The sequence below is a fragment of the Lepisosteus oculatus genome, chromosome 1 (genome assembly GCF_040954835.1).
Source record: "Lepisosteus oculatus isolate fLepOcu1 chromosome 1, fLepOcu1.hap2, whole genome shotgun sequence".
Taxonomy (NCBI): Eukaryota; Metazoa; Chordata; class Actinopteri; order Semionotiformes; family Lepisosteidae; genus Lepisosteus; species Lepisosteus oculatus.
Window position 1 is genome coordinate 65,245,332 of NC_090696.1, and position 16,427 is coordinate 65,261,758.

General features: G+C 36.3%; 1 protein-coding gene across 1 annotated transcript in view; it reads left to right on the forward strand.

Annotated features, from left to right (window-relative positions):
- The first annotated feature begins 6,177 nt into the window (after nt 1-6,177).
- Nucleotides 6,178-16,427, forward strand: part of arhgef38 (Rho guanine nucleotide exchange factor (GEF) 38) — a 28,610-nt gene continuing 18,360 nt past the window's right edge. The window contains exons 1-3 of the mRNA XM_069191288.1: nt 6,178-6,519; nt 14,031-14,224; nt 15,427-15,544. Of these exons, the coding sequence (XP_069047389.1) occupies nt 6,318-6,519; nt 14,031-14,224; nt 15,427-15,544 (514 nt within the window). The 5' untranslated portion in view covers nt 6,178-6,317. The remainder of the gene's footprint in view (nt 6,520-14,030; nt 14,225-15,426; nt 15,545-16,427) is intronic.

The window sequence follows — 16,427 nt, forward strand, 5'->3', positions numbered from 1 at the left end:
AGCTCATTTTCTCTGTAGCTGTTCTGTTGATTTTTTTTTTACAATATGTCTATAACTATTAGACAATTTGTCAGACAGATGTCAGAATAAATGGACAACTGGCCATTTGTCCAGCTGTTGCAGGCAGATGATGAAGTTACCTTTCACTTCATTTTACCAGATGCTTTGACTTTTGAGCTAGCTTCTGAAACTGTCTAATAACATACATGACATAAGTACATTTTTACCTTTGGGGATAAAGTTATGAATACATAAGTACTTAGATACTTCACAACATTTACTTTAAGTCATGAACACATCTTTTAAAAGGTATACTGGGACAGAGGAAGATAATAATACTGTATATGGGACTGATATTCCAGACTCTGTTGTGCTGTTGTGCTTTGCGTGAATGAGCAAATGAGTCTCTTTTGAAATACACTTACAGAATGTATTTCATTACCTTCCCTTCAATGCTCTGTGTATTTAGTTTATCCTGGAAACAGGAGAACGACTGTATAGGTTTGTTGTGTAAGAGCACAAATTAAGATTCTGAGGAGGGATAGGTCTAACTTCAGGATTTCCTGGATGTTACCAGCTGGCCACACTTTCTTCTAATGTGATTTGAATGACACACTGCTCTACATTTTATAATCACCTACTTAATGGTCACTATAGAAACCAGCAATTCGCTATGTAGTCCTTCCTTTTGAATTTGATGTTTTTCTCACATCACAGAGACTATAATGGCTTTACAAGAAATAATTAAACCTGTGCATTTAGGGACCAAGTCCTTATCAGCACTGTGTACACAGCGCTCTACAAATACACACCCACTCAAGCTGTTTTTCCTTCATATTGTCATGCGCCTTATTGTTTAAACAAAAGAAATCCAGATTACTGAGAATACGCAGAATATAATGGGTGTTACATGGCCTCACTGGATAAGGACCTGGTTTTGCGCATGCACCTCAGCAGTTTAGCACAGGTTATGGTCTTTAGCCATTTTTATGCAAAGCCAAACATATTTTGGCAAAATATGTTTAAAACAAAAAAGCCCATACTGAAATGTATTTAACAAAACATCATCAATTCTGATGAACTTGGAATCTCATGTTAACTGATCCATGGTCTTAGCTTCACAGGTCTGATGTGTGTAGTTAGTTGAAATGGCAATTATAGCCATTCAAAGACAGTAAACAAAAATCCATGGATAATGACACATCATTGTGTATTTACCATTATTTGTATTAAAGGTAAACAGAAAAGAAATGTCCAGGTGGGAGCATTGTGAAAACAATCAGAATGTGTTTCATTGTTTTCCCTTTATGCTCTGTGTATTCCCAGTTCTGTCCATGATGGGCAAACCACTACAAGACATGTCAGCCCCCTTGACTGAGAGTTCTTGACCTCATTACTCTGCCACTTCAAATAGTGTTTTTATATCAGACCCTTATTTAAAATTCAGACTCTTTTAACAAAAGGTCTGGTGCATTAACACTCAGTTCATATTCTATATTTTAGCTGTTAGGTGCTATGTACAGTATAGTAAAGGCTAGATCTAAGCACAGGCTCATCCTCCATGTGGGCATTTTGCCCTTTACTAAAGAGCTTGTTTTACCAGCTGGTATGACATCACTGCTAATTCTTTACTCCAGAAAATCATCCTGCCTAACCAGAACTTCCACGTTCTTCATTTGTTTTGACCCTGGGGGATGTAACTAAAGAACAGGCTGAATACTGAAACAAAGACATACAGTATTAAAGAAAGAAAGAAGATCCTGACTACAAATGCATACATGTGTAGTGTTTTTGTCTAAGAGCATAAGTTATGTAGACATTAAAAAGTGAATGAAAGCAAGCTACCTATTCACTTAAAACTACAACTACAACAATTTAAATAACAGGACTGTTCACAATATCAACACAATAATAGATGGACAATTCAACAAGAAAGCTATCACGGGTAACAAATAGTTTCAATCGCAAGAATAGGTGGTATAAAGTTTTACATATGGATGTGCACCAGGATGCAGTTTTACTGCAAAGCAATATGGGCAGATTGCAGATAAAAATGTTTTTCACTGGAGTTTCAGAAATATTAGCATAGAGCATAGCTCTAAGATAAGGATCATGAAGTTCATCCCTTTTTTGTGAGAACATTCAAAACTTTCAATTTTTCCAGAGATTAGAGTAATTGCAGAGAGGGTGCCAATTATGCAACTAAAGTATTTTGAGACAACATTTACTCGTGTAAATAAAATAGTGAATCTCTTTTTTTTTACTTTAGAGAACACAGAATCAAACTAAATGTACTGTACAAAGCCACAGTTCAACTTGATGACAACAAAATGTTTGATATTATTTTTGAAGTTATGCATAACAAAATGTAAACAGCTAAAGAAGTACATTTAAGAAAATATGAAGTCAAATGACAATGACCAAAAGAAAGAGGCCATTCTCCCTGTTCTACTTATTTGCTGCTAGCTATTTATGCATTATTCAACTATTTCTTAAAAGATCCCAGGGAAACAGCTTCAACCAGTGTCTCAGTTTGTACCTGATACCAACCACCCTTTGCCGAAAGAAGTGTCATTTGTTTTAAATGTTAAAATGCTCTGCCTCTTAACTTCAATTGCTGTCTTGATGTCTTAGTTTCACCATTAATCTCTTAGTATATCAGTTTGCTAAACCCTTTCAGGATATTAACTTGGCTATTTGATTACACCCCCTAATAATTTAGGTCCAACAGCAAAGAGCTCCTGTGATCTCCTGAGTACTAAGCTCAGAATCTGAACCTAGGGATATTTGGGTGGCACACGATTCCTTCGGCAAAATCTGCAAAAAAGTACATTCAGAATGGAACAATGGTATTACAAAGAGAAGAAACAAGCTTTTTGTGTGTGCAAAGTACAGAGTAGAAACATAATCCCTTCCTTTAGTTCCTAAACTGGTAAGAAAGAGAAATATATTCATTATATATTGGTCCCCTTATCTGTTACATAGAATGGACAGTATTGTCATTACTTCTTGCTGGTAAACATTCTTGCTTAACCAGATTAAACTCACAACAAGGCTGTCCACCATCATTGTTTCTTTTCAGCTTTCAATCAAAATCTTATCCTGCATTATTTTGACCTGGATAAAAAGTTCTTCATGACTGAAATGTATTTAATGTTGTCTGCAGCTGAAACCCACATTAAATGGCATGAGTCAATGTAAAATATTTTTGCCAAAGGGAGACTTTATCATGATACCAATGGAACAGTAGTTCAATAGTCTTCTAATGATCTTGTTCTCAGAGTTTTTGTTTTACTTTGTAAAATAGGTCAATTCTTCTGAAATTCTAAATATTATATTAAGCTTTTCCATTTGCACAATGGTATGAAGAGTTTGTGAGATAGTCTCTATTAAAAAATACTTTTTTGCTGTTTTACTTTCTTTCAAGAAGATGCAACCTATTGTGATTTTGTGGTTAATAAAACAAATAAATGCATATATGGTAGTGTGTTTAACTTGCAATATCTTATACAGACCAGTCTTCACAACTCAATGCACACTGGATCTGAGTGATTTTTGAGCTGAACATATACAAATGAATTTTTTCAGGCAGAAAAAAAACGTCTGATCCAGTAGGTTGAAGGGGACTCATTTTATTCAGGCATCGTACTCTTTATTTGTATGCACTTCCAACACATCTTTACAGTGTTTTTTCCATTAACTACTCTTTTATCTGTTTTATAGTAAATACTGTATGTTTATCAGAACCGAGTTACATTTTAACCCATTAACTGACCACGTAAAACACATGACTCATTGTTGGCACATTTTATGATGTACTGTATTTTCTTGCTTGTCACGCCCAGTTACCCTTGCATAGATATCATTATTTTTTTAAATGCACAGTATGAAAAAGGTTCTATTTTAATTGCTGTTCAGATGCTAGATCAGACAGTGTCCACAGAGCAAATAAGTATCTGTCTAAACATACATTTCCATCACAGCTTGCTATATTTGGATAGATGTCTCTTATTCATGAGAGAGCTGAGAAATTCAAACCAAACATGAATATTCTACTTTTGTTGGAATGCTTTGATATGAACAGTTATTGATGACATGTTTAGAATTTAGTCATTGTTTCGGTTGGATTTTTCATAAAGGAAGAACATATCAGTTTGAAATGATGCATTTCTGATTAATGAAATTATTGGTTGTTCTTTTATCTTGCTCATACATAATCTGCTAAATGTCTTCTGTCCAAACAATGTCCAACTAAAGTCAATACTTCTAGACCATTAACCACTATTAACAGGTCTTCGCATATCAGTGTATTGGTAAATCTAATAATATAAATATAAAATCGAATAAAATAAATAATTTAAATATGTGTAAAGCAAAAAGTTAAGCCGAATTAGTAACTCTAGCAGGCAGAATGCAGATCATTGAGATGGATGTAACAGTTTTAAGATAAGTATGCTTTTCAAAACTCCTTAGGTTAATAAGAGCTCCACTTTTTGGTGACCTTGGTTTTTCAAAGAATTTTCATTTAATTACAGACAGCTCTCTGTACTAGTACCTCAGCACTCACTTCCTGGTCCTGGGTCCCTCAGTTGCTCAGTGGATATATACCTCGCCCGTTTTGAAACACATTTTCGTGTTTATATTGCAGTAAGTTCAGGTGATGTCAGTTCCATGTATTTTCCAGTAAATACTTATTGAATTTGCATTTTATTGTTATACTTGGTCTAGCAAACAGACAATACTAACAATATTACTGACACAACCCACTGCACAATATTTTCTTGTGATGCTCACAAGATCAAGAATTTGAATATAATGGCTCAAGTCCAGCCTTCTTTGACCAATAGTGCTTATCCAAAACAAATACATGTCTGTTTTCTGTTTGTCTGTTTTCGGCATTTTCCTGTTTTGTTAACTGATCTGTATTTGAAATGATTATTCCTAATCTATCTTCTTAACCTATCTCTTCCATTCTAGATAAGGAATTTCTGTTTCTTTTCAATGTATTCAATTAAGTCTTTAAAACCTCACAATGCTATCTGAGGTGCTGTGAATATTCTGTTTATGTATTAAACAAAACCATGAATAGATTCAATAACCTTAACGGGCTGTAGCAAGTTCCTTAACAAGGACCGTGCCATGTGTTTTATTTTCCTACAGTATGACTACGTCAAGCACTGCTGTGCTGAGACAACTACGTGCAGCTTGCTTTGATATATGACAGTATTATGTCTAAATACACACTATGCGTTATACCAGGAAATAAAATACAAATTCAACTTTGGCCTTGTAAATTAATACAAGCCATAGAATGTGTAGCCCTACAATTCGGAGCGGTGGCTCTGTGGCTAAGGATCTGTGCCTGTGACTGGAAGGTTGCCGGTTCAAATCCTGTGGCCGGCAGAGGAATCCTACTCTGTTGGGCCCCTGAGCAAGGCCCTTAACCCCAACTGCTCCAGGGGTGCTGTACAATGGCAGACCCTGCACTCTGACCCCAAGCTTCTCTCCCTGTCTCTGTGTCTGTGTCTCCCTGGAGAAAAGCTGGGGTATGCAAAAAGATGCATTCCTAATGCAAGAAATTGTATAGGGCTAATAAAGAAACATTATTATTATTATTTTTTAGTCCAAATATGCCTTTTGGAGAGACACCTGAAGAAGGCTCCACGGCTGAAACGTTGTGTTCTCTTTCTTCTTTTTTTCAGCATGGAATAAACCTATTACTTGTTCCTTTGCAGCCTATGCATGCTGACGCAGCTACCCACCTGAACTGTAATCACAAAAAGTCATACAGTAAATAAAATGAGACGTGGTTAATAGATTAATTATGTATTGTTTTTGCTGTTGTTTTGAGTTTGTTTACTTAGGGCAGGCCTTCACATTTGGACCAAAGCCGTGTTTCTTTAAATGCAAAAATGTTCTCCATAATTTACATTCCCTATGACTCGACTATGCAAATACAGTCACATTTTTCAAGGAGATTAATATCAATCCAAGGCCTCTCCAAAATGTACTGAAAGCCCCATAGGCGCATTTGTCATCCGTTCATGTTGCTGGACTGAAGATGCATGAGAAGCCTTCACTTTCTTGATCAGTCTGGTAGAGTTGCTGCCCTTCTCTCTCTCTTTCCCTCTGTGGTGGATACAGGTCTCTTAGGTGACAGGTAAATGACTCTAACAGAGGCGGAGCTACCTGTGCAAAGCTGGCAGCCAGCTATGCTGAAGTAGTTCACCTGTTGCATTTCACAAGCAATCTGGCTCTGTGGCACTTGTTCTTCAGGTAAGGGCAAGCTGGGAAGGGAATACCTGAGGATCCCCACCATGGATCCCAAGGAAGTCAAGGAAAATGACTTTAAAGGATTTAAAAGGAGAAAAGGCCTCTTCCTTAAACCGAAGATGTACCTTGAAAGAAGAAAAACAGACACTATTGTGGCTGAGGACAACTCCAAAGGGGACATAAATATAGGAACGCTGGTAAGAAGAAGCCAGTCAGACAGGACAGAATACAGCATAAAACTTAAAGGTAATCACAAATATTGAGACCTTACAACATTTCTGTGTCTGCTTTAGGTGTTGGTGATCTTTGTCATGTATATACTACATTGAATTTGTGATTAGTTCCTTATGTTGAGAAGTGCCATTGTATGGAAAACGGTATTTGTCATTAGGATGTAATTTAAAAGTTACAGGGCACTATATTTTTGTCTCCCTGGAAAAAGACTGAGATGAGAAAAAAACCTGAGAAAGTTTTTTTTCCACCTTTGGTCCTGTGGTGTTGTTATGTAACGGCACAGGGATTATTCCTGAGGGAATGATGTAATTTATGCAAATGTAGACAGAAAACAATAAGAAATACAAAAAGATACACAGCTTTGTCAAATAAGTGACTGGATGTATTAATGTTAACATTTTACATTCATATCAACAAAGAAGGCAATTTACTTTATTGCTAAAAATGTTTTAAAGGTTTAAGGTTGTAAATGTACGCAATGTGAGAATACAACTATAGTAAAATGGAAATGCGTACATTACATTCACACATATTAACACTTTCTTGTATTTGTTATACATGTTTCTTGTACTTGTATATTTTGCCATCTGTATCAGTGACAGTACTGTTTCATGTAATTTTCAGCAGTGTGAAGTAAAGACAGAAGTTCCTCCTTTTCTTGGATTGTTTTTTAAAACCTCCTTAAACTCATCAAGAAAAAACACATTTAATGCAGATCTCTAAAAAAGATAAAAGGTCCTCTTCTATTAATGCCATTCAGATTAAAACAAGTCCACTTGCATTTTTGTTTCAGACAGCCATTTAAATCAGGTTTTGCAGGGAAGCTTTTTCACATTGCTTACAAAAGGCCTTGTATTTACCAGCTGTTAGTGATGCTTCTGCTTTAAACCTACGGCAGAGTTTTAGGAAGTAATCCATCAGCTTATTTCTCTTGTCGGAATGTAGTGCTTTAGGCAGATACAAGCCATAATGCTTGGTAAAACTACTGTTAGCACCTCACAGTCCACAGCCAACCATAAGGAAATTCTACCAACAAGTGTTACCCTGGTGTTTTATACCAGGATCATGGGGCATTTCTTGTCTAGTACTGTAGTGTAGAGTATAGAGTTTCACATCCTGCTCTGTACAGTGGTGCTTATTATTTTTTGTTGTGAATGGCACTCTTATGTTTAAAGTGTCACAATAGATGCATTATTTCTACTTCAAACTATTCATTACCAGGCTGGTTTAAGTTTCCCTTCAGCTTGCTTGCTTGTACTGTATATCAGTCTTTTTAAAAACAAATTAGAGTCAGTAGAACTATAAATAACTGAAAAAGACAAGGAAGTTTTGTTGATGTACAAAAGGTTAATGTTTTTAAGAATCAATTGTTTCAGGATTTTCAGTCAAAAATCCTTCTTTAGTCTTTTCAAAAGACATGTAACTGCAGGGAAGTAAAATTGTTGTTGTTGAAGTAGCATTTAAGAATGTTTGCAGCCTAATATAATTCAAAATAATTAGTTGCAAAAACTAAGTTAAGGTTGTATGAGAGATATTCAAATACATTTAAGTTACCAAATTAGCTAATAAAATATTATGATTGGCCATCAGGGTGTATAATCTCCATTTTCCAAATATAAAATAAATTAGTTCAACAGGTACAGTATGTCAGTGTTTCCAAAACATCATCTGCCTTAGACATTAACAACAATTAATTTCTGATTTAACTCATATCTAATTTAAGGAGACACTTGAGAGCTGAGTAGGAACAAAAACAACCTCACCTGGAAAGAATAATATCAAGTGTGAATTCACAATGGAAACACTGCTTATTATGATAATAATGTCATTTTATTAACTTTTCAAGAAACGTAACTTGCTCTAAAACAAAACGTGGATAGAACATAGCAGTAACAGAAAGAAAGTGGGAACTTCACAGTAATAACAAGATACTCAGTTAAGAGTAAAACAAGATAATGAATTATAGTGAAAAATGGAGACAGACAGAGCCTCTAATGGATCTGGGCAATGAATTCCACTCAAGCAGGCTCAGTCATCGAATAGGTGGACCCTGGAATTCACTACACTGAAAGTCAGCAGATTTCAGAATAAGAGTTAAAATATAATTATGCAATACATGACCTTTAGCAACCTACAGTATATATGAGCAGGAGAACCTCTAAGACTCTTCTAAATTCATTAAAACCCAGTGCCTTTTATGGAAGATGCAAACCACAGGATTCCAAACATACTGTAGTAGCCCCATGATCATCATTCAGAAATGCAGATGAAAAAGTAGGTATTTTCCTCAGCTTAAAATCAGTCCCATTTTCTAGGACTACACCACAAATTACTTGTATTTACTGTAAATAGCATATGGAAACATCTACATGCCATGTAGAATATCATGTTTTTTCATACAATATACAGTGACTATATTCATTAACCTCTTTATTTGCCTTTTTTCAATCTAGAACTCTTTTATGTTCTGATATATTATGTATACTTTTTCTAATGAATGAAACAGAGATTCACTGAGAGTATATGCTTTTATTTTTAAGGTAAAAGGAAAAAAAAGCACTTTTCTTTCATATACAGTAGTTTAGTGCATTCACACTTATAAGAGTTACAGGAAAACGTATATAGGCAAACATTCTCAGGTCAGTGGCAGCAATCCAGGAGCCAAATCCTTAGATTCTTTTTAGAGACAATCCTGTTTCTCAGGTTGATTTTTTTGGTCGAAACAATGTGGGGTCTAATCTACCCATTTCAGGAGCTTTAGTTAAAACACTTCAATGAAGAGCGTAATCAGGGGATGATATCCACTTTCATGGGAACAGCTGAGTTTTGAAATGAAGCCACAAATCACATAATAGTGGAAAGTGAGACAAGTGAATTAAAATCCTGACCTGCTGTGGAGGTAGCATTTTTCCTGTCCCTAAATATCTCGGGACATCTAAAACTATCTTCAGTCCTGCAGAAATATATGTGGGAGAAAGCTAAACTTTAATGATTTGGCTACAAAATATGTACAGGTTTAAGGAAAGAAAAATACATGAGTAGCAGATGATTTTTTTAAAAAAGCTTATGGACAGTACCTCCTGATAAAGATGTCCTAAGATTTTCCTGAGAATTAAGGCTCTTAAAGTGAACACAGGGACGTTGCTTTTAGCAAAGGGGTTGAATTTATAACAGACATGCTCTGTGAACAGTGTTCAGATGTCTCTTATTGAGCTGCTTTTAAAGGCCTTGCTTCCTGTATGAGACCATGGTCCAGTTGTACTCTGGTCTGTGCTGAACAGGTCCTCTTTATTTAATTTGTTGCTATTCTAGTTTTGCTGGATTTTGTAAAGTCAGGATAGACCAACAGTTCTCCTTTTCAGGCTGAAGAGTTTATTGAAAACGTCTTAATTGCTGCTTAGTTTTAGATCAGAGATATTCAAAAGTCTTAAATGTTCTTCAGGACCTGCTGCATATGAATGACTGCTATTCAGAACAGAAAGCCTGTTTAATGAGTTTGTATTTTAGCTCAATAAGTAAACCCTGAACTGACTGAAAGAGTGAAGAGAGAACACACCCTCCTCAATTTCTCAGTTTATGCGTTTCTTGCTTTTCATTCAACTAATACAATAGCTACTGCATTAGCCCAAATGAGCAAAGAAATTCAAGATTTCAGAATAAAAGTGAAAGAATCTAAGAAACCTGTTCCTGAATTTCTTTAGAAAGGTTACATTTTTTCTGTTACATCATCTCTCTATAATCTCCAATAATTGTGTCAAGACCAGGAAATGCTGAAACTTCCTGATCTGCAGCTACTGCTTGTATATATATCGAGCATTCTAGATATGCTATGTAGTGTAGATATTAGATGCAGTTAATCTAAAACATGATTTATTGTGCCCTGCTAATTAGCAAACTGCTTAAGGTATGGGGAAGAGATTATACATTTATTATTCATAACCTTTCTTATATATTAGTGCTTCAAAACTGATTATACTTCCTGTACATAACTTCAGTGCTCTGTGTTTCTTTGATGCATTTAGCCAAATGTCAAAGTAAAAAGTATTTTAGAAACTACATTTAAAAGAAATTTAAAGTGTATTTTAAATTTCCAAAACACTGCTTATCTCTCATAGCTATTAATAAAGGATCAGGACCATTTGCTTGAAATTTCGTTGAAATAAAACGTTATTTGATTTTGAGTAAGCAGTCCAACCTTCAAGACAGTTTAATTCACGGACACAATTAGATGGGATTTGATGCAGATTCTGACGTTTTAAGAAGTCCCTTACAGAAATCCAAAGGCAGTAAAAAATCATATACTCTAGCAGACACATTTTATAAAATATACAGTACACTGTACGCTAGATAAAGCACACGCAGTCTGAATTACATGGAGTATTTGTATCAGGTGCTCGCCCAGCTGTAACAGATGGAATGCCTCAGCAAGCCGAAGTATTACATCACCCAGGTGATTAGTTCGTAACCTGACACCAGGCTCCGAGCTCATACAGAAAGGCGGAAGTCGTCTGCGCAGAGGGAGCTAATTGCTGCATGAAATCATCCTTCTTCCTGAATTTGTGCGACTGCTTAGTTCTCTGTGGCAGGCGGGCAGGCAGCTAAAAGACATCAACGTTTGATAAAATCCTGACTGTTATACTAAACGGAACTGTCTGTCAAAGAATTAGATCACTGGAGCTGCTGGAAGCCATAAAACATGCGATTGTGTGGTACAAAGTGTACCGAATACCTGTATTTGAAAATAATGACTCACACAAACTTGAATGTCTGAATGTGCAAGAAAGTGAACATTTTAATTATGCACCTTTTCAGATTAAAGAAAGATTTGCGGCTTTCCTTTTTTAATATTATTGGCAGCAATTAATGCTCCAGTTTCCATATATTTTAATAAAGAAACAAAAGCTGCTGGTTTTAAAAAGTGTGATATCACAGATTTGAAATTCATCATGCCTGTTTCTCAGGAACAGGGTACGTTCACGTAGTATCTGGGTACTGTGATTGAAAGTGATTTCAATGTGATTGAAAGTCTGTTGTTTGTATTAAGGATGATTCTGGTACAGCGTTAGGTGCCAAATGTGCAAAAGTATCTTCACTTATAACAAAAAAATTACATGTAATAAGCATCAGATAAAGGAATACAATAGCATTCACAAGAGTGAGAAGTGTATGTCCTTTCTACTCTTAGGGGTGAACAGCAAGTGTGAAGATGTATCTTAAGCTTCGTATGGAAAGCACAATGTATCTTTCCATATTTGGGATATACTGTAGGAGGAAAGCCACAGTATGCAGCTGTTTGTCTCTTCAGAAAAGTGTTATGGGTCGGTGCACTCAACACACAGGTGTATTACTATTGGGGCACCTGTTCACCGTGAGAAAGTAGCTCAATGTACTTTCTTCATGTGACTAGGTGTGTATTTGCATACTGTAAATGTCTTTCAATATTGCAAGTCAGCCATTTGCACATGTCACACATGCACTACAGAACACAGGCATGATTGAACACCAACTTTGGCCATCAAGGTTGATGATATTCAGCTTATAAGGCACGGCAATACATCACCGCAGCCTCTACAGCAGGAATGTCCAAACCTGGTCCTGGAGGACCAGTGTGTCTGCAGGTTTTCTAGGTCTCTTTAAAGCATCAGCACCCAAAACACTGGGAGACGTTGTTAAGCTGGTCTAATTAAGCTAATAATGATCTGACCAAGGCTGTTAAGAGTTGTAATGAAACCCCGTACTCCATGCCCACAAGGATCAGGACTGGACAGCCTACAGTAGCTTTATATCAGGAACAATTCATAGATTCCTCCACAGGGGGTGGCCTCCTTCTTTGACACTCCTCCCATGCTGCATTGCTAGTTTAACAGTATGAATTATGCAAATCTGCTGGCCAATTATCATGGGAACTTGACAGATACTGTATGGAAATGGTAAATAACGCTTTGGTTTGCTGATTCTGTGTCTTTGTCGGACGTTAGTTACCCGCACTTGATTGAAGACATAATTAGCAGGGGCTTTAGGTCAATACAGAAATATCTATATAAGATTAAATGTTATTTTTAAAGCTCTATTTCATCACAAACAGCATTGAGAACAAAATAATCAATGAAAGGAAATATATATCAAATGTAAACAATTCAAGGCATAAAAGGGAAAATATATTTTCAAAATATTTACTGAGAATGTTTTATGTTAACAAAATTCTACATTGCATATCACTCAATGCTGATGGAATATTTTTATATGAAAATTCCTACTTCATCTGCTTACTATTCTTGGTTGATTGATCCTAGTTAGATTTACTGTCTTTAAATTTTGTAAAGAAGAAAACTGTCTTGCTTTTGATTTTTTCACTACTTCAATGATTTAGATACCCTGGTATTCAGATTTATTTATTCTCTTTCTCCATAATAAGATTAGTGTCCTATTTGTTCCATGTTTGGTTCAATCCTGACACTCCTACTGTACATCTTCCTGAACACTCCATAAGACTTCGAATTGTAATTTATTTTAGTTCCCTATAGGCACTGGAGATTGCATTCTGGCCTCATAATTACACAATTAATTACAACTTGGCATTTCATGGCATTTTCATCCCAGGAACCATGGTATCCCCACTTGCCTAGCTGAGGAAATGACAGGTTTGGTCAGACATCAGTGCTGCCACAACCCCCCTCACCTCTGAAGGTTGAGCCAGGGAGAAACATTTGCAGCGCTGAAGTTGGACTAGAAGTAAGGGGGCCAGAAATGATACACACAGTGTCATGTTCAACCAAGGAGTTGTACGCGTACAGATTTGGCCTTCTTCTGTTTAACTAAACACCATTATTAAAAAATATGATGTTTTGCACAAAGTGGAGCAGAAAGCGATGGGTGTCTTTAGGTGCTCATGTGGACATGGAAACTAGAGCATCAACAATGCAAAGGTTACAAAATAGAGGAAGCTATTCATCTTGATGGGTTGCTAGGTGATTTTTCTAACGAAGAAAGCCAGACTATCAGCTTTGACAGCCTGGCTGAGCGGCTTGCTTCAGACTCCCACAACTGTTTGTGTAAAGACGTGCCTCCTGTTCTCAGTCTTATGTTGTCTGTCCCTTCATTTTCCTCTAGGTCATTTATTTGAAGCTTTCCAGTGTAATTGCCAATTCATTTCTGACAGGAACAGTGATCTCTTTTGCATCTATAAAAACAGGAATTTTTCTTTCAAATTCAATCTTTTAAAGGTATAAAATTATATACTAAACTGACCTGTTTTCATTAGGTCTGGAAATGAAATACAGTTCTGTAGGTACTATCCGGACATAATGCTGCACCGGCTAACCTTTATTATCTACCGTATGTAAAAAACATTTAATCCTTTTTAGTTCGACTGACGCCTGAAGTTGGAGCTTTTAAAAATATCAAATGTAACATATTATTTCCATTTCATAGCATAGTATAGCCAGTGTTCTTTGTGATTGACGGTGCCCTTCTGTGTGAAGATGCAGTCAGTTGATGTTTCTGGCTTGTGTTTGTGCCTGCAGAGAAAATGGCCCCTCTGGAGAGATCTGCGCCAGCCTCCCCAGCTTCTCCAGCCCTCAATCCAGAGGAAGTGAGGTTAAGAAAAATGTCAAGAAGGTCTAAAGTCATCAATGAACTAATTCAGACTGAAAAAGACTATCTCACTGACCTGGAACACTGCATCAAAGAGGTGGTTGAGCCTTTGAAAGAAGCACAGGTACTTTCTTTATTCTCTTACTCTTCCTTATAGAACTGTAGAAGAATCTATACGAACAGGTGTTTATAAAACCACAGTTCTTCAATTTACAACAGGTTTCCTTGGTTAAAAACATCTACAGTAAATAAAGTGGTTTCTGGGAATTTCATAGGAGATACCATATCATATATGTTCATACATTGTGTATAATGTACTATATGGGCATTAATAACCAAGACAAAAAGCAATGACTTTAATGAGAGAGTAATGTAATTTCTGTAGGAATCTTTTCCCATCTACAGCTGCACAAGAAAAAGTTAAATAATGTCACAGTTCAAAGGTAATAATAATACAGCAGCACATGTATTTCCACTTAATGAACTAGCCTACAGGGGCAGCCTCTCATACACTGTAATATCATTAATATTGTAGTGCATTATTTGTATGGCAGGCAATGGGATCATTTTCTCCTTGCTTATTTCCAGGGGGAATCCAAAGATATAAAAACTAAAACTGCTGAGTTGTTCACTAAAATTATTTCATTTGTTTGGTTATTTCACTTTTATTCAGAGAGCAGACAGATCTAGCGTTATCTTTGTGTATAAAAAATAAATTCTTGTCATCATCAAGTAACCTGTAACACCCCCAACAGTCCAAATGATGGTCACTTGGTTGGTATTAAATGAAAGTATAAATGAAGCAAAATCATAACTAGGTTCTGTTCTTCTCATTACCCTTCTGATTTTTCACTTGATTTTATAAAGAAAATGGTGCAAAATCGTACAGTAACAATTTAGTTTAGTTACTTTTCAAAGCCCAGATCCTGTGCAACATACTGTATCCCATATTATTAACTTGTTTTATTAGTTCATCTGTATTTTCTAAAGCATATTATTTTTTACTTACTGTACAGTGAGGGTGATTTAGAGGTCAGGGGTAGCTTTTCTCTTTAAATGTGCAGTATACAATTCAGTTTTTATCCCTCTGTGAATTTCTCCTGTGATGCAGGAGAAAAAATGTCATCAATAGGGCTGATTTTGCCAAAAAAACATATATTTCTCCCAGGTTAACTGTGAGGCAGGAGGAGGCTGAATACAAGAGGAATTGTGGGCAAACTTCATTGTGATCCGAAAATAAGGAATTATCAGACAGAATGGTTATTGGAGCAGGCACTGTATCGACCACTTAGCTGGCTGGATGACTGCTTTCATTTCTTCCCTTAGGTGGTGGATGTGGACCGCCTCTTCACAAACATCGAGTCCGTCTGCAAGGTGTCAGCTGAGTTGCTCGGTAGGCTGCAGGATGCTACTGAAGAACAAGACCCCGAAACTCAGATAATAAGTACGTCCTGGCAGTGCTCTGGCTCTTTCAGTCTGGCCACTGTTTATTATATTATATGTAGACTGCAAGAGTGGCAATTAGCACTGCTGCCTAACAGCTGTCATGTCCTGGGCTCAGGTCCAACCTGGGGTGCCTTATGTGTAGAGTTGTTCGTGCCTTATGCACTTGGAGGCTCCAGTTTCCTCCGGTTTCAGTCCAAGCACATGCTGTCCATACTAATTGACATTTCTAAAGTTCCCTCTGTTTGCATGTGTACTGTACTGTATGTCCCATCTAAGATCTCCTCCAATTCACTTTGGCCCTCTTAGGTTAAATTTATTAAATTAGTGACTGTAAATGGATGCATGGTATCATGCCTCTCTTAGTTGGCACCAAAGAATTACCTACTGTATAAAAGAAAACAGATACCAACCATCTGATGGGGTGTGGTTTCAAAGTTGTTTGGAGTGTTGAAGTCTTACATGTGATGATCACAAGAACACATACTGAATCTGCATAGCTGTGCCTACAAAAACGCAGCAGAACATCTGATTTCAGTAGATCTACAGCCGTCTCCCTAACTGTGTCTGCGACATTATTAATGATAGTTATTTTCCTGCCTTTCAATGTAGTGTAGAGATCTGGTTTTCTTCAAAAAGATGCATTTCTCTGCAGCCAATGAAACACAGTTCAAACATAGGCACTGAGAAATGAAGTGTTTGCGGCACTGTTTGTTTAGATCTGTGAGTTCTCACTTAGCATAAAAATATACATTCTTTTTATATATTTATAATTATAATATATATTTTTTTTTACTTTCTGAATTGACATATCAAGCTCTACAGTATTTCTTCTGATCAGCCACATACAGAATATTGATTCTTAATATCTAAATGTGGTACTT